Below are 18,633 nucleotides of genomic sequence, written 5' to 3' on the forward strand. Positions count from 1 at the left end.
ATCTGTAATCGCAGAGAAAACAAAGGTTGGCAAACGTTATGCTGAATGATTCAGTGTAAATACTGTAGCACCAAACTAATGAAGAGACACTCTTGGTAAAGATGGTAAAAAGGCTGTTATCCTTTTCTCATATTCTGAGCCAAAAACCTTAACTTCAGTGGCACTTTAACTTGTTGTCTTTGATGGCAATGGCAACGAGATGCAGTTTATCACGCTTACCCTGTGACCTGTAAATTTTGGCTTGTAATTTAAGCTTTAGTTCGACCTTCTCAACAATAAAATGATGAATATATCTCTCCAATGCGTAGTTTAGGCCCTTTTGGTTACTTCTCAATGACATCTGATCGTTATGTCTCCAAAAATCATCTATTCCCTCCTGCGAAATACCGTGTACTGTGACACGTGCCATTGCGCCGGTCACTGAATGTTGATTGTTTGTCCGAGCAAGTGGAGGGGGGCGTGGCTTAGCCATAGGTCAATTGCTGTGAACTAGTGATGGCCAAATGAGGCCTAATGAACTACTGTCTTTAATCTCTGAAGCCACTAGATGGCACTGTCTGTTCAACAAAGGTTTGAAAGCACACTTCATTGCAAGTCCTTCGGCTTTTATCTTTAAACCAAAAGCGCCATCTGGTGGGGTCAGAAAATAAAGAAAGTGGTTCATGAAGCTTCATTTGTCCGTCACTACTGTAACCCATGATTAAGTCTTTATTTTTTTAGCTTGAAAACTGAGAAAGCATTGCCCATGTAACATGCATACATGTCTGTAAATGTTACTTAAAACCCTTTCATACATAGGACAATATCTCAAACATTTTGGGTTGATTCAGTATCTTGTGTTATTTTTTTAGAGTTCAACCCAGCAGCGTCTCTCACAGTGACTCCTGACAGAGTGCAACACTTCTTCTCTGAGTCCGTCTCACTGAGCTGTGAGGGAAACGCCACCAAGTGGAAAGTGATGAGATATACTGAAACAGGCCAGCTGTCACACTGCTCTGGCTGGGGAAGAATGACTGGATCCACATGCAACATCCACAGCTTACAGTATGGTGATGGAGTGTACTGGTGTGAGTCTGGATCAGGAAAGTACAGCAACGCTGTCAATATTACTGTACAATGTATGTTTAATTATGCAGTTCTTAAAGTTTTCATATTTTTTGGCGTTTCAAGTTCCAGACGTATTGATAGACTGATCATCTCATTACAATGCAATGTTCTGCTAGGGGTTGTTTGGTGTTTGCATTCATGTGAATGCCCCTTGACACACTCCACCCATCCAAACACCACTGCTGATCAACCTCATCCCCTCATGGCAACGGCACTCCACAATGGCAGTGGGTGCCTCAGCAGGACATTGCACCATGCCACACTGCAGAAACTGGTCTGAGGAGCGTGACAAAGAGCTCAAAGCATTGACTTGGCCTCCAAATCCCCCAGATCCCAATATGATCTAGCATCTGTGGGATGAGACCCTAGAGGTCCCGTGTCCATGCCTCAACAGGTCAGAGCCAAATTCAATCCATAGTGGGCCCTCTGAACTAATGAGGCATGGACACAGCTCTCCAGTGGGTGTCCTGGGTTATCTGGCACCAAGCATTGGCAACGGATCCTTTGAGTCCTGTAGGTTGTGAGGTGGGTTACCGGCATATCCAATTGATGCTTGATTGGATTGGGAACTTGACACCTTGAGCTCTTTGTGTGTTTGTAAGTTCCTCAGGCCATTCCTGAGCAGTTTCTGTGGTGTGGCATGGTGCATTGTCCTGCTTGGCGGACACTGCCATCAGGGAGTGCCGCAGTCATAAGGGGGGGTTATTTGGTCTGCTGTATTTGGGTGGGTGGTGTGTTTCAAGTGGCATCCACATGAATGTCTGGACCCAAGGTTTCCCAGCAGAACATTGCATTGTTTCAAGGTGACTGATGTTATTCCCTTGATCTGTCAGTGGTTTTACAATTGTGGCGGATTGGTGTTATATTCATAGAAGGGAATTACGGGTTTTGCAATATTGCCCTTTGAAATGAATCAAAAACAGGGAACAACATTCACATTTACATTTTTGTAAATGTAAATAACTGATCTCAAACTACTGCCTCTATAAAACGTCCTGACCAAAAATGAAGTACAAGATTTAAAATTAGGGATGTCCCAATCACATTTTTTTGCCCCCGAGTCCGAGTCCGAGTCATTTGATTTTGAGTATCTGCCGATACCGAGTCCCGATCCGATACTTTGGCAATGCAGTAAAATTTTTTACTGTAGATTAACTGTATCATCCCACTATTTTTCTGTTCTTTGTGCTCTACTAGGGATGTAACAATATCACAATCTCACAATATTACAATACTGTACCCCAATAACAAGCCCATGACATTTATTGCAGTATTGTAAGACATGTCATGATATCAAAACCTCACTGTATGATAATAGTACAGTAGCTCCACTGTATAATATTAATTCCATTATCCATTAGTCAACAACAAGAACATTTGGTCAAAAATAAAATAGCTTATCATGCCTTTCTCAATCACCAGCCTCTTTCCCTTTATCCCTCCCTCACCTGCCTGTCTGCCCCCACCTCACTCCCCCCACCCCACCCCACCTAGCTCCTTTTCCCTCACTCATACCCTCCCTCCCTCCCTCACCCAGCTCCCCTCACTCCTTCTCCCTCTCTAACTTTAAATAAATACCTGGTTCTGTATCTGCCGTCACACAACAGTGTGAGAAGTTTAACGATGTCCGCGACATCTGCTCAGTCTGTCCGTGTGTCTGTCTCACGTGCGTTACGTCTGACTCGCTCTCAGTAGAAGCTGCAGTGACTGTTGTTGCTGCTGGGGTCTGTAGTGCTCAAACATCAACAACAACAGCTGCTTGGAAGTCAGCAGTGAAACAATTCAGCCACACACACGTACTAAACAGTCAGCTGACACGGTGACACGGACGATCGTCTCTCACACTCTCGCAAGCGCCGTCATTTCATATCGTTACATGTCCGCGACGACGCAGCCACACACACATGGACGTGCACGAAAAACAAGCGCGTTGCACCGAAGGCGCGCTGCTGGCGTCGCTTTGGGTTATGAGCGCACATGACGCACGTCTACAGTAAAAGTAATGGGTTTGAGAGTGCAAAAGAGCTACATCTGAACGCCCCCCATGCGGCCCGTCTTGCTTTAGACAAATAGGGAAAACCCTGACATGTATCTGATATGTCATAGGCCTATATCCGATCCCTGATAGGGATGTAACTTCCGATTCCGATCGAGTCTGAAACCACGTGATCGGCCCCGATTTCCGATCACGTGATCGAATCGGGACATGCCTATTTAAAATCACCAAACACATTTCATTATGTAAACTCTCTTTTTTCTGCTGTAGCCAGTGATATGTGTGATTTGTAAAACAAAAAAAAAATCATCAAAAGGTTGCTGTTATGCACAGTCAAACACGTCACACACACAGCACCGCAGCACAGCACACATACTCAATTGGAGTGGAGTTAATAGACACACTCGTAATCACCTGCATTGATGACTAAATCGAAATGCCTCCATACTGCCATTTTCCCTGCATGGTTTACGGCAGTTTTAAACTTTCCTGATAGCAAGTTTTATCTAGCGGCCTCCATTTCCGTTAGTTCAGTCTGAATATTTACCGCTTCCTGCCTGAAATGTAACTATTGGCCTGTGTTGCGTTACGGCGTTGTCACATAAATAACAAATTCTAGCACTTGCATAGGCCATAGCACAACACAGCAGCATGTGAAGTGGGCTGAACCTGAACCAAACCCGAGCAAAATTTCTGATTTGTTATCCAAACCCTGTCCAACCCATCAGATTCTAACGGGTCCCATGTGGCTCAGGTCCAGTATCCACACTCTAACGTTAGTAACAAACGTACTTATTTTAAGCCAAACCTTTATGGGGTTTTTAAACCTAATCACATACTGTTGTTCCCTAAACCTTAGTGAGTAAACCTAAATATGAAGTTTTTTGTTGTTTTTTTTTTTTTTTTTACATTCAAACTTGTTTTTGAAAATGGAAGTTTATTTTAGAAATACACAATGCGTGTAATGAGTGTAAACTGACACGTCATCCCTGAGCGTCCAAAACTGATGTCGGAGGGGTATCTAGAGCATCATAGTTTAACATGAAAGTTCACTGACCAAGCGTCTGTATTTGACAAGTTGGGAGTGTGAATATGTAGCTTCAAAACTGTTAAATCAGTAACTGATGTGTTGCAGTTATATGTTGTTTTAATAATACGGTGTCTTTCTGCAGCGCCCAAGCCTGAAGACCGTTCATTTCTTCTGCCACTGCTCACTGGGGTCCTCACTGGAGCTTTATTGGTTATCCTCCCACTCTTGCTGTATCGCTTCATGAAGTCCAATGGTGAGAGTAAAATTACTGCAGAGTTCTCATGACACTGAAGAGAATATTTTGCAATTAAAGAAAAACAAACAAAAAAACAATGTCTTTTTTTAATTTACAGATTTATGTTACAGCAGGTTGGTGCAAAGTTATTTTCTCTCACTTTGAACTCAGTAATACTTATAATGATTCCTGCTAAATGTACCGCCATTTCCATATTTTAGATCCACGCAGTGTCAGACCACCAATCAGGATGAACGAGTCCACCGGGATGAAATGCAACAGCAAACATACTCTTCTCTTCTTGAAGGTCTGAATGCTTTCACAGCTGTATCTGATATCGCTGCTGGTTATAAATGCTGCAGTCTTCAAGACTGGGCCTCATTTTTTGAAAATGTTCCTCCAAGATTACCCTCCAACAGCATTCCCTCTGCTGCAGGCTTAACACCGGTGAACTTAACTAAACCAGTGGTTAAAATGTTGCCCAAAGTCAGTCTTCAGTAGAAAAGTTTAATTTTGTATCACAGAGGTGAAGTCACTAATTTGACTTGTCTTTATTTTCAATAACCTGTAGGTGACGTTTGTATCTACGAATCAGTGGGTGGTTGTGAAGACACTGGAAAGGGTACAGTACAAACGATTTTAATGTGGAAATAATCTGTTTTATTTGTCTTTTATATGGACAAAGTTAAGAATACAATGACGCCACATTCAATTCAATCATCTCAAAGGTCTTGACAAGAGGAGTAAGCATGAGGAGCCAGTGGACACGAATGTACCATGAATCAATGTTAAACTATAGGTACGTTAACAGAAGCTGTTCATCACCTGAGTCTAAAATTTTCATTTAAAATCTATCATCATCTTTAAAATTTCATGAGCGATAATTTAAGGTAACTATGCAGTGGTTATTTGTACCACCTCAAAAATAACTGGTGCACAGCATCTATGTATTGTATTGTAGTGTGTAAAAATATTAGCTGTGGTTTCCTTCCTGTCTAAATTTGGCTATCAAAGCAATATATCTCTGTCAGACAAACTGTGAAGCTGAGTTGTGTATGTTTGTGCTGAGCAGCAGTGTCTTGGCTTGTTTCTTCTCTGGTTCATAGTTTGGCAATAATGATACTCATTACCTGGAGAGGTTGGAAGAAGATATACGTTTCTTCCCTGTTCCAAAACCAAAGTCAAACCCTGAAAAGTATAGGGTTAGCTAGCTAGCTACTGAAGATATAGCCTACTGAATGTATACACATGCTGCTTTTGGTTTTTAATGATTATAACAGTGAAACAAAGACCGACCCTGCTGTCAAGGAACCAGTGAAGGGAAGCAGGGAAACTTTGCTGATATTTAACCAGCTGTGTGTCATCTCCGTGTGTGCAGATGAACATTGTTTGGTCTCCCCCAGAGCTCTCCATCCGTCCGCAGGTGGAGGTTTGACGGCTGGTGCCACAGGGGGAAGCCAAACACTGTTCATCTGCACACAATGCGATGGACCGAGTTAGACAGCCTGGATATATCCTTCAAACACAGACTGTAGACCACTCTGTCTCCTTCTCCCTGAAATTGCTTTGTCATTTTTCCAAAAAGTTGCTAACATTTCTTCAGGGAGTGCAGTCACGCGCGGAATCCATACTCACTCCGACAGCTTGATGGACCATCACAAAGGGGCAGGGCTTAATAAAGGGTCAATTTGATCTCTGGCTCCTCCAGTTCACATGTCGAAGTATCTTTGAGCAAGACTGAACCCTATTATAGACTTGCTCCCGATGCCTGTTTCATCGGAGTGTGAGTACGTTTAAGCTGAGTAGTAGGTGTCACCTTGTATGGTAGCCTCAGCCACCAGTGTGTGAATGGGTGTGAAAGGGTGGATGTGACATGTAGCGTTAAAGTGCTTTGAGAGGTCAGAAAACTAGAAAGATGCAGTCCAAGTGCAGGTCCATTTACCATTAACCAACCCGTGTTCAGTACAGTTTTGTCTATTTTTCAGCTTTTTTAAATTTATTTATTTATTTTTATTGTGTCTTTGTTCCAGGTCCATAAAGTGAAGTGCATCATCAACAAAACAAGTGAGGCACAAATGACAACTTGAAGAACGTAATGTTTATGGTGGTTTCTGCAGTAGTCCAACTGCTCCTGAGATTTCTTAGTACTTTGTAGTCTCTTAGTACTTGTGGAGTTCAATAGTAGATTATATGAAATAATTTAACCTCCTGTTGGTGTCAGCTTAAATTGCAGGACTGTTGAGATGTTTTGCTTTTAGATTCATTGATATATCTTCTTTTTTATTATCTTCTTTTTTATTTTGTTGCCACTTAACCCCCTGAGGACATCACATTTTGGGTTTGTTTGACCTTATACTTCATTCTACTCAACTCAGAACTATTGTCCTCATTTGCTGTCCACTATTTTGTGCCATCTAGTGGTAGTAAGAGCACAATACACTAATCCATGTAAAAACAAGATGGCAGCCATCTCTGCCAAGTCAGTCTGCAAGTGGACAAGGTCCAAAACTTGATCACATTTTATGGTTAAAACTTGTTTTGTTATGATTGATAATGTTTGTAGTTTGATATGGCAACAAATTTGACCAATTATAGCAACAGTAAAAAGACAAGACATTGGAATTAGGAAGTACCCTTTGAGGACATTGAGAGTTTATTATTGTCTTGTATGACGACATTAGGACTTAATTATCACTCCACAGACCATGAATGGGACCCTGTTTTTGTGACCCTACAGAATGTTTGTTTACTTTTTTATACCCAAATGAGCTTTATTCTAACGAAATGTTCTCAGCTCTGAAACAGAAAATGTACCCATATACTCAGAACATTGCCCTGGCTACTCTCAGTGTCATCTATAACATCTTTCCTAATTCACTGTCTATGACGCAGCTCCAGACTTCATACCCTATGACAGTGGGTCCCAACTGGTGGGTCACAGTCCCAGTGTGGGTCGTGGGTTCATTCTGAATAGAATGCAAGTGACTCGCAAACATGTTAAGTTTGTAAAAACACACACTTAATTTTTTACGTACAGTGAATTTCCGGCACAAGCTTCTATGTGCTAACTTTGTGGACCTTGAACTAATGACTACGGAGAAATCTGGACCGCGTGGTTTGACCACTCGGGAATCACTGCCCTATGAAATTACAAGTTTTAGTTTTAGCACTCTAGTTTTGGGATTTTGGAGGGTTGTTCATGTTTCCCTTATATTTTTGGACTGTCTTAGACCATAGGAATAACATATAAACTGAAGCCAAAGGTGCATTTGCTACATACAAAATTTCCCAGGTGATCAGCACTGTTTCCGTACTGTGTCGCCCACACAGCAAGCACACTATAGACTTCCTTAGGTCAAGCGGTTAAAAGGATAGTGCACCCAAAAATGAAAATTCAGCCATTATCTACTCACCCATATGTCGAGGGAGGCTCAGGTGAAGTTTTAGAGTCCTCACATCACTTGCGGAGATCCCAGGGGAGAGGGGGTAGCAACAAAACTTCACCTAATGGAGGCTGGGCGCCCCAGAATCAAACGTCCAAAAAACTTGAAACCACAAAATATCTCCATACTGCTCGTCCATAGTGATCTAAGTGTCCTGAAGCCCCGACATAAAAAGTTGTTTGGAAAAACGTCATATGAACTCTGTTTTTAGCCTCATTGTAGCCTGTAGCTCTGACTGCCTCTCTGTGCACCGAGCTCACGTGTGCGCAAGACTAGCGAAAGCACATGAATGATGCATGATGTCATGCATAATGTTTAATTTGTGTTACTATGCAATACTATTTTAGATTGCTTATTAATGATGTGAAAAGAAAACTTGTTTTCATTCATTTGGGCATAAAGTGTTAATGTTCTCTTTATGTAAAAAAGGCAGCTATGCTTGTTTTCTTTTATTTAATGGTCAAATTATGTACTCATAAGTATCATTATTGCATCTTTAGATTCATTATTATGTTAAGTAGTTGTGATAGAAAGATTATTGTCAAATAAAGAAAATACACTCTCAGGAATTAATCTGGTTTGTGTTTCAGTTTTTATAAATTATATCATATAACCCTCACCAAGTACTTCCAGTCGGCTGATATGTTGATCCTACTGAATTCACAAAGGGACTTTAAAGACATCATGGACTAACCTAAAAAATAATGTTTAAATTAGACAATAATGAAGACAGACAGAGCTTCTGCAGAGACGTGCTCCAGAAGAAACACCACTATAGTATATAGTGTATATATATATATATATATATATATATATATATATATATATATATATAGTATATAGTATATATATATAGTATATATACTATGGGCTGAACAGAATTTCAGTAATGTAGAAATATCTGCCAAGATATGATTAAAGGGGCAATAAGCGAAATCGTTTAACCGCTAGGTTCGCTGTTGTGCACTGCCTGTAGAGCAAAACAAAGTGTGTCATGAGCCAAAACACAGTGGGCCATGGCCCCTCTGATACAATGCCTGGCCCTTCCACTGCCTCCATGTCAATCCTAAAATTCAGTTATGGCTTTTGGTTTGGTGTGCTACCTGAAGATTTCCCTGTAAATAAGTGCCACTGGTCACTGCGGTAAATCTAACACCTTGTAACAGATGTGGTTACTGGTTACTGCTCGTCATCACACAATGAGCAGGCAGGTAAACAACAGTGAGACAGTTTTTTGGTTCAGGGCCTTCCAAGACACAGGTTCAGTCACAAACAGCACACGAACAGTTCAAAGTGTGCAGTTTTACTGTGAGGTAGCAGACAGGAGGCGACAGCAGATGAACAGAAGGTCCGATACCAGGTGAACATAGGGAAGCCAACACACCTGTGAGGCGCCAGTTGTAGGTGGGTTGTAACTGGTGGGGAGTCGAAGAACCAGCAGTGATGAGTGGATTTTGCGGCGTGCACACAAAGGCAGAATGTGCAGACATGTGACACGGTAATCCACAGCACCGGAAATCACAGGCAGCAGAAAAGGTAAACTCACAACGGAGAGCTGACTAGCAGTCTCTCCACACAGCTATGTGAAACAGGCAAAGAGAAACCAGGAACATGGAAACAGAGTTCCTGGTTGAGGACAGAAGGCTGAGTGGTTTACCGGGGAGCAGATGAAGCAGAAGAGTCAGAGACAGGCGTGGTCGGCAACAAGATATCAGTCTGGGAACTAACACTGGAAAGACTTGCATAGAAATGACAAACAACAATCTATTGTGGCAGGGGGCAATGAGGCACAGGTGAGATAAATTGGCTTGATGAGGTGGGTGTGGTGGACCGGCAGGAGTGGAAGATGTGTGGATAGGTAGGTGTGGTGAAGAGGTAAGGTTAATGGAAATTAACTGGGTTAACTGAGAGAATGGCATGTATGGCAGGTCAGAAGTGCACACTGTGACACATTTAGTTTTTGTCACCTGCCAATAAAATCTAGTGTGATGGTAGATTTGTAAGATTAAATTTAAAACAGCTGGCTGTAAAAAAAAAAAAAAAAACTAGCTGATGATGTCTTACTCAGCTCTAATCTGTTTAACTTTTTTTTATCAGGCGTAGCCAGAGTTCAAGTTCTGCTTCCTGTCCCACTCACCGGCCATCTCTAACTTGTCAGAGAAGGAAGCAGACGTTCCCCTACCCACAAAGATGGCTGGTGTTTGCCTCCGATACGCGATCTGCCTCTTGACATACTGTGCTCTGCAGCTGTTTTGGCTCTTCCTCCATGGTGTGTATGCCTCTGCTCAGTCAGACTGTGCAGTTTTACTATTACAAGATGTATTTATTGGCCTGATGCACTCTTTCATGAGTTTAGATTTGTACAGCCAAAGCATACCGGTCAAGCTCATTGTATTTCCTGGATGTGTGTTTACAGTTACAGGCAAACTACTTTCAAGTATTATCCTACTGCATTTTTTTGACTCATGTAAAATGATGTTTTACATCTGCAAATGTTTTCATTAAGAAATCCTAATTTTTAAAAGACAAAGCCCCTTTTTCCTTCCTTCTTTCCTCTCTCTTTGTAAACATTAAAGAACATTTAGCAGCCATAATATCAAGATCAATTTTACAGTGGCAAAAAGATCAATCAATCAATTCAATCAATCAATTTTATTTATAAAGCCCAATATCACAAATCACAATTTGCCTCACAGGGCTTTACAGCATACGACATCCCTCTGTCCTTATGACCCTCACAACGGATAAGGAAAAACTCCCCCAAAAAAACCCTTTAACAGGGAAAAAAAACGGTAGAAACCTCAGGAAGAGCAACTGAGGAGGGATCCCTCTTCCAGGACGGACAGACGTGCAATGGATGACGTACAGAACAGATCAGCATAATAAATTAACAGTAATCCGTATGACACAATGAGAAAGAAAGAGAGAGACAGAGAAAGAGACAGAGAGAGAAATGCAGGTAATGACAGTAGCTTACAACAACATTATTGAAAGTAATAATATCATAGTTATAGTTCTGGCTACTGTGGTACAATATGTTGAAAGTATGTATTAATATCTGGCAGTATACATGTGTGACAATAGTCATATGTGTATAATAACAGTAGAAGTATGACTAATGACCAATGATGGCAGCAGCAGCAGGAGGCATCTGGCAGGACCATGGCAGCAGCACAAACACACACGTCACGCTGTCCAGGCACCGCTGCGGTATGAGTTAATCTGAGAGACAGTGGAGCACAAAGGCTCCGGAGAAGAAGCCGAATTAGTGACATCCAGAATGGCCGAGTTAGCAAGATGCAGTAATAGGATACGAGAGAGAGAGAGAGAGAGAGAGACCGGTGTATTATAGGGGTGTCCTCCGGCAGACTAGGCCTAAGTCAGCCTAACTAGGGGCTGGTACAGGGCAAGCCTGAGCCAGCCCTAACTATAAGCTTTATCAAAGAGGAAAGTCTTAAGTCTAGTCTTAAATGTGGAGACGGTGTCTGCCTCCCGGACCGTAACAGGAAGATGATTCCACAGGAGAGGAGCCTGATAGCTGAAGGCTCTGGCTCCTGATCTGCTTTTGGAGACTTTAGGGACCACGAGTAACCCTGCGTTCTCAGAGCGCAGTGTTCTGGTGGGATAATATGGCACTATGAGCTCTCTAAGATATGATGGAGCTTGACCATTTAGAGCTTTATAAGTTAACAGTAGGATTTTAAATTCAATTCTGGATTTTACAGGGAGCCAGTGCAGAGAAGCTAAAACAGGAGAAATATGATCTCGTTTCTTAGTTCCTGTTAGTACACGTGCTGCTGCATTCTGAATTAGCTGGAGAGTTTTTAAGGACTTACTAGAGCTACCTGATAATAGAGAGTTACAGTAATCCAGCCTAGAGGTAATAAAAGCGTGGACCAATTTTTCTGCATCTTTTCGGGTCAGGATAGGCCTAATTTTCGCAATATTACGCAGATGAAAAAATGCAGTCCGTGAGGTTTGTTTTAAATGAGAATTAAAAGACAAATCTTGATCAAAGATTATACCACTCTGTTGTTTGCTCATGTGTTTCAGATGTGGAGGCTTCCAGTTGTCAACGTGTCATCCATAAGAAAGTTGGAGACACCGTGGAGTTGTCATCCTGCTTACCAACTGAAGAGGTCATAATGGCACTCTGGAGATATGGATCGTCAATAATTGCAGAAAAAGATAAGAAACTTTCTGAAAACCATCAGTTCAAAGGCAGATTAGACTTTAACCCCACAACCTTCAGTTTAACAGTGAGAGAACTGACTCTCCAAGATTCTGGTGATTATCATTTTGCCTCTGCGGTGACTGGCAAACAGAGGGGAACAGTCATCATCACCCTGCAAGTTCACGGTAGGATTTCTCTGGTTTTGTCAAACTTTATGTTGTCAAGTAAATGTTTCAAAGTGCTATTGCTGCAATATAGCGTACTTGGAAGAAACCAATCTCCCCCATCGACATGTGCAAGGTTAATTTAAGTCCGAATTTTAAGTCAGAAACTTGACCCACGCAGAGTGACATTTTCATCATTTATATTACTTTATGTCGTGTTTGTGTTGTTAAACATTCTGTAACAATGTTGTAGCATCCACGCATGCTATTGGCTTTGGTGGTTCTAGGGGCTTACACTTGGCATCATTTACACTATGTTGAGCTGCTGTACGCTATTTTAATGAGCAACTTTGAGAAACACTAATTATATGTGCTGTTTCTTTTCTGTAATGGTGCCATGGTTACTGATGTTGCTGTAGATGCTGTAGATGAAGCTCAGAGACCTTACATAAATTTGCGGCAGGTGTCCATGTTTTCCCGAGCATACACACTGGGATGCATTTAGATTCGAAGTTGGGAATGCTGAGTCCGAGCTATCGCCTTTTTACTTTCAATGGATTGCAGCATATTTGCTAATTTAAAAGCATTAAGGGGAATTTAGTAATTTATTCTCAAAGCAACTCAGCCCAAACTGAAATGCCATTGTCCAGTTGTTTCAAAGAGGCACACAAGATATTTACTCTAACATGCTAAATTCAGAGAGGAAATTCCCCTCCAGAAGACATCTTCAGGATGTTTTTGTTACGCCCCCACTATTACTGTCTTTACTCTCTGTCCGCTGTCTCATTAGAGCCCATTACTAAAGAGCCCAACGTCTTTTTCAATTCCACCTGGCACCCCTCAAATGAATCCTGTACGGCTTTGCTGAAGTGCAGTGCACCCCCTGAAAGCAATGTCACCTACAACTGGACGGTGGGGAACCAAACTATAACTGGCTCCAGCCTGGAATACAGCATGCGACCTCAGGACGGAGAAACCAAATTCACCTGCACTATTTCCAACATTGTCAGTGAGATGTCAGCATCCAGAACCGAGAGTTGCAGCAACAATACAGCTGACCCATCTAAACCAGGTATATGCAGTGAGGTGAATATAGTTATTAGTGTTATTAGTGTCTTGGGAGTCTAATTATGTTACAGATACAGTACAGGCCAAAAGTTTGGACACACCTTCTCATTCAATGCGTTTTCTTTATTTTCATGGCTATTTACATTGTAGATTCTCACTGAAGGCATCAAAACTATGAATGAACACATGTGGAGTTATGTACTTAACAAAAAAAGGTGAAATAACTGAAAACATGTTTTATATTCTAGTTTCTTCAAAATAGCCACCCTTTGCTCTGATTACTGCTTTGCACACTCTTGGCATTCTCTCCATGAGCTTCAAGAGGTAGTCACCTGAAATGGTTTCCACTTCACAGGTGTGCCTTATCAGGGTTAATTAGTGGAATTTCTTGCTTTATCAATGGGGTTGGGACCATCAGTTGTGTTGTGCAGAAGTCAGGTTAATACACAGCCGACAGCCCTATTGGACAACTGTTAAAATTCATATTATGGCAAGAACCAATCAGCCAACTAAAGAAAAACGAGTGGCCATCATTACTTTAAGAAATGAAGGTCAGTCAGTCCGGAAAATTGCAAAAACTTTAAATGTGTCCCCAGGTGGAGTCGCAAAAACCATCAAGCGCTACAACGAAACTGGCACACATGAGGACCGACCCAGGAAAGGAAGACCAAGAGTCACCTCTGCTTCTGAGGATAAGTTCATCCGAGTCACCAGCCTCAGAAATCGCAAGTTAACAGCAGCTCAGATCAGAGACCAGATGAATGCCACACAGAGTTCTAGCAGCAGACCCATCTCTAGAACAACTGTTAAGAGGAGACTGCGCGAATCAGGCCTTCATGGTCAAATAGCTGCTAGGAAACCACTGCTAAGGAGAGGCAACAAGCAGAAGAGATTTGTTTGGGCCAAGAAACACAAGGAATGGACATTAGACCAGTGGAAATCTGTGCTTTGGTCTGATGAGTCCAAATTTGAGATCTTTGGTTCCAACCGCCGTGTCTTTGTGAGATGCAGAAAAGGTGAACGGATGGATTCCACATGCCTGGTTCCCACTGTGAAGCATGGAGGAGGAGGTGTGATGGTGTGTTTTGCTGGTGACACTGTTGGGGATTTATTCAAAATTGAAGGCACACTGAACCAGCATGGCTACCACAGCATCCTGCAGCGACATGCCATCCCATCCGGTTTGCGTTTAGTTGGATGATCATTTATTTTTCAACAGGACAATGACCCCAAACACACCTCCAGGCTGTGTAAGGGCTATTTGACCAAGAAGGAGAGTGATGGAGTGCTGCGGCAGATGACCTGGCCTCCACAGTCACCGGACCTGAACCCAATCGAGATGGTTTGGGGTGAGCTGGACCGCAGAGTGAAGGCAAAGGGGCCAACAAGTGCTAACACCTCTGGGAACTCCTTTAAGACTGTTGGAAAACCATTTCAGGTGACTACCTCTTGAAGCTCATGGAGAGAATGCCAAGAGTGTGCAAAGCAGTAATCAGAGCAAAGGGTGGCTATTTTGAAGAAACTAGAATATAAAACATGTTTTCAGTTATTTCACCTTTTTTTGTTAAGTACATAACTCCACATGTGTTCATTCATAGTTTTGATGCCTTCAGTGAGAATCTACAATGTAAATAGTCATGAAAATAAAGAAAACGCATTGAATGAGAAGGTGTGTCCAAACTTTTGGCCTATACTGTATCCATAAATGTAATGTGGCCAGTGACAATTTCTGCAATTACTATCTGACAATTACTATATAACTGCTATTGCTGTCTGAACAGTGAGAAGGACAATGTTTGAATGGTTGAAACATTAAACTAGCTATGATATATAATATATAATTTACTTTTGTATCTGTATCTTTTAAAGTATTTACAATGCATTACAGTGTGACTGCTTTTAAAAGTTTGTTTATATACTTAATTATTATTGCAGTGGCCGGCCCCTCATCTCATCTGCCGTTGATTATTGGGCGTGTTATTGGAATTTTACTGATTATTTCACTGCTGCTCTTGCTGGTTTTCTACACAAAGTCAAAGGGTAAGACCTCCTCTTGCTGATATTAGATGGGTAACACTGATTGCAACCTAGTCGACAGCAAAAATGTTGGCATTGTACGTTTCTGCAAACCACAGATACGTTACATTTGTATGTTATTATGTAGCGGCTATGTTGAAACGTTATGTTTCAACAGCACTTTGGTTAATGTGTGGTTTAGGCAAATAAACAGAAACAAAACACTAATCGTAGTTTGGAAAGGATCATGTTTTGGCTTAAAATATCTGGTTTTGGGGGCACAATCCCAGCTGAAAATGCAGCAGTGTCTTAGTAAAAAAACAACCACTTTTCATCGTTCTATCCTGGCAGAAAACACAGTGATGGCTTGATTAAGAACAACCACTTATAGTCCCGCTATCCCAACTGAGAACGCATCAGTGGCTTGGTAAGAAACAACTGTTGATAGTTCCATTATCCCAGAAGAAAACACAGCAATGGCTTGGTTAAAAACATCCGCTCTTACTTCCACTATCCCGGCAGAAAACACAATGATTGCTCCCGGCAGAAAATGCAGCGATGGCTGGGAAAAACAACCACTTTTCATTGCTCTTTCCCAGCAGCAAACACAACAATGGCTCAGTAAAAAAAATAGCTTTTTCCCCACTTTCCCGGCAAAAAATACAGCAACATCTTTTCATTGCTATATCCTGGCAGAAAATGCTATAATGTCTCATTAAAAAACAATTGTTCATAGTTCCACTACCCCAGCAAAATACACAGTGATGGCTTGGTTAAAAAGACCCGCTCTTACTTGCACTATCCCGGCAGAAAACACGACTATTGCTAGGTATAAAACATTTGCTTTTCATTGCTCTATCCCAGCAGAAAACGCAACGATGGCTGTGTAAAAAACAACCACTTTTCATTGCTCTATCCCAGCAGAAAACGTAACAATGTCTTGGTAAAAAACTACCATTTGTAGTTACACTATCCCAGCAGAAAACCCAACAATGACTGGGTTAAAAACAAATGCTTTTCATTGCACTATCCTGGCAGGAAATGCAAAGAAAACACAGAGATGGCTTGGTAAAAACAACCACTTTTTGGGACACTATCCCTGATGGAAAAACACTGGTTGATTAAAAAAAAAAAACCACATTTAGTGCCTAGAAAGCTACTTGTAAAACAGTGATGTCTCGCTAAAACCCAACAGGTGTTGTTTGTGGGTCTCAAACAGTGGGCTGTGGAATAGGTGACACGTTATCCACCAGCCCCTTCTCCTCCCCTTTAGAAACTTTGATGAGATACATAAAAATGCAAATTGAACATTTTTGTGGTTTTGCAAAAATGCACAGTGCCATCATTTCTTCTGACAGCTGTCCTGCTGATTATCCAAATGTTTACTGAATGTTTCTGAAGTCAAATTATATGCAAACAAAAAAAACTTGTAACATTTTTGTCCTCCACAGATCTTTGGTGTAACAGGTCAGGTCACTCTTCTCTGATTTACAACTTAACAAAAGCAATATACTATACATGCTCTACTGTCGTTTTTACTTTTGCTAGTTTTTTAAAATGACTCCTAATATGCATTTTTAACTACGCGTTACAGGCTCACCCAGTCTCAAGCAGTCAGCCAAGATGAAACTCAGCAGCAGGTGTACTCCTCTCTTCTCCATTGTCAGTATTCCATCCACCTCTGTTCACTTTAAATACTATTTTAAACCTTTTAACACTGTTTTTTAAAGTTAACTATTTTCTTATCGTACACCCATAGACATCTATTAATATGATCTTACCTTGATTATCTCTGACCTGTAGCTGATGGTTCTGTCTACGAAACGATGAGAGGCTCTAAAGATGCTGAAACAGGTACAGTACACAGTAAACTTTGATTAACGTGAAGCTTTTGACAACTCAGTGGTTAAAATTTAGAGATCCTGGCAAAATATGACACTTAAAATGAATGCAAAATATGAATTTAGATAACAGCGTACTCCCATAATATATTCATATACAATCTTCTAGAAATTGGGTGCAAAATGTTGTTAACTAAAAGATATGTGTGCACAGCATTCCTCCAAACTGTGACATCTGAACATACTGTATATGCTGTGGTGTTAACACTGTCTAAATGTGGCTAAGTATGGTCAACACTTTTCAGTAAAAGGGAACTGTAAAATTAACTTACATTTCTGGCTGCTCATATTTAAAGGTGCGAAATACATATGAGATCATATCTGTCATAGTTGTTTTGGGGCATTTTTGCCTTTCACGGATAGGACAGTGTAGTGTGAAATGGGGAGAGATGTATATATATGAAACATGTCAGCTAAGGGCTGATTTGTTCCCTTGCACCAAGTCTCTTTCTTTTATTTCAATGGTCTGTAATCAGCTCTGCATCTCACGCACAGCAGGTTTCGGCCCTCCCCCCTGCGTGCAGTCAGACATTCTCTATAGCTCTATATCAGAACAAACTGAGGACATCTGTTAGATTTAGATTAGATTTTGAAGTGTAATTTAAAAAAACAAACAAACTTGATAGCATTTTGTGGGTTAATGTTGCTTAAAATGGTATCACAGATATGATGTTTAATGTAACCTTGTATTAATTATCTCTGACCTGTAGGTGATGATTGTGCCTATGAAAACACGAGAGGCTCTGCAGAAGCTGGGAAAGGTACAGTATAACTTATACCACTATTCCCCCCATTTCTCTAATTCATTCCTTCAGTCGTTTCCTCTAATTTGGTTCCAGATTCATAAAGAGCGGTGCATCATCAGCAAAACGAGAGAAGCACAGATGAAAACGGAAATTCATGTTAAAGCAGTTTTGACATAAAGTAAAATGTATGTGCATTCCTCTGTCCTCAACTCAACTGTATATACATATATAGTTGTTGTAGTATATAATGGGTTGCTTTCATTTTTTTTTTACCTTTTAAAGCTCTTTTACCATGTTGTAAGCTGAATGCTGTCAGGTTTGGGTTTTTTTTTCACATTTGTAAAATGTTCTCATGCAGGTTTACATGTTTAGCCACTTGGTGGCGTAATGTGCTTGTCCTTTCAGTTACTTGCTGCTCAGTGGTTCTTGTGATCAATTATCATTGCAGATGCATCAGTGAGTACATGCATGATGGATATCTTGAAGCATGCGCACATTTATTGTGTTTGATTGTGTAATATAATTGAATAAGCATGTTTTGTAGATTATTTTCAACAATTTAAAATGTTACATTTAAAATGTTTTTTTTTTCTCCATTTGAGCAAATTCCCTTTTGGGTTTTCAAATACTATAGATGTAGGTTGTATATGTGAGTTTTTTTTCTAATTTTATTTTATTTTTTTGGTCAGTAGCTGTGATTATTGTAATTAAATTAAGATACTTTTTTTTTATGTCAGCAAACGAGTTTTATGT

The 18,633-nt window shown here is 40.8% G+C and overlaps 2 protein-coding genes across 3 annotated transcripts in view; both read left to right on the forward strand.

Annotated features, from left to right (window-relative positions):
• The window catches only part of LOC117245682 (Fc receptor-like protein 5), a 28,182-nt gene extending 19,821 nt beyond the window's left edge, over nt 1-8,361 (forward strand). The window contains exons 7-13 of the mRNA XM_078164783.1: nt 852-1,118; nt 4,276-4,386; nt 4,487-4,502; nt 4,590-4,675; nt 4,940-4,990; nt 5,097-5,167; nt 6,399-8,361. Of these exons, the coding sequence (XP_078020909.1) occupies nt 852-1,118; nt 4,276-4,386; nt 4,487-4,502; nt 4,590-4,675; nt 4,940-4,990; nt 5,097-5,149 (584 nt within the window). The 3' untranslated portion in view covers nt 5,150-5,167; nt 6,399-8,361. The remainder of the gene's footprint in view (nt 1-851; nt 1,119-4,275; nt 4,387-4,486; nt 4,503-4,589; nt 4,676-4,939; nt 4,991-5,096; nt 5,168-6,398) is intronic.
• A 1,569-nt stretch (nt 8,362-9,930) lies between these two features.
• On the forward strand, nt 9,931-18,633 carry LOC117245681 (SLAM family member 9-like). Of its 2 annotated transcripts, XM_078163769.1 has the most exons (9): nt 9,931-10,080; nt 11,865-12,170; nt 12,940-13,221; nt 15,153-15,257; nt 16,685-16,700; nt 16,828-16,895; nt 17,037-17,087; nt 17,845-17,895; nt 17,974-18,633. In XM_078163769.1, exons 1-9 carry the CDS (start codon nt 10,002-10,004, stop codon nt 17,979-17,981), a joined length of 966 nt encoding a protein of 321 aa, XP_078019895.1. In that variant the 5' UTR covers nt 9,931-10,001; the 3' UTR covers nt 17,982-18,633. The 2 variants fall into 2 exon arrangements, with proteins under 2 accessions (XP_078019895.1, XP_078019894.1); XM_078163768.1 differs by having other exon boundaries at nt 17,845-18,633.

The sequence above is a fragment of the Epinephelus lanceolatus genome, chromosome 22 (genome assembly GCF_041903045.1).
Source record: "Epinephelus lanceolatus isolate andai-2023 chromosome 22, ASM4190304v1, whole genome shotgun sequence".
Lineage (NCBI taxonomy): Eukaryota > Metazoa > Chordata > Actinopteri > Perciformes > Serranidae > Epinephelus > Epinephelus lanceolatus.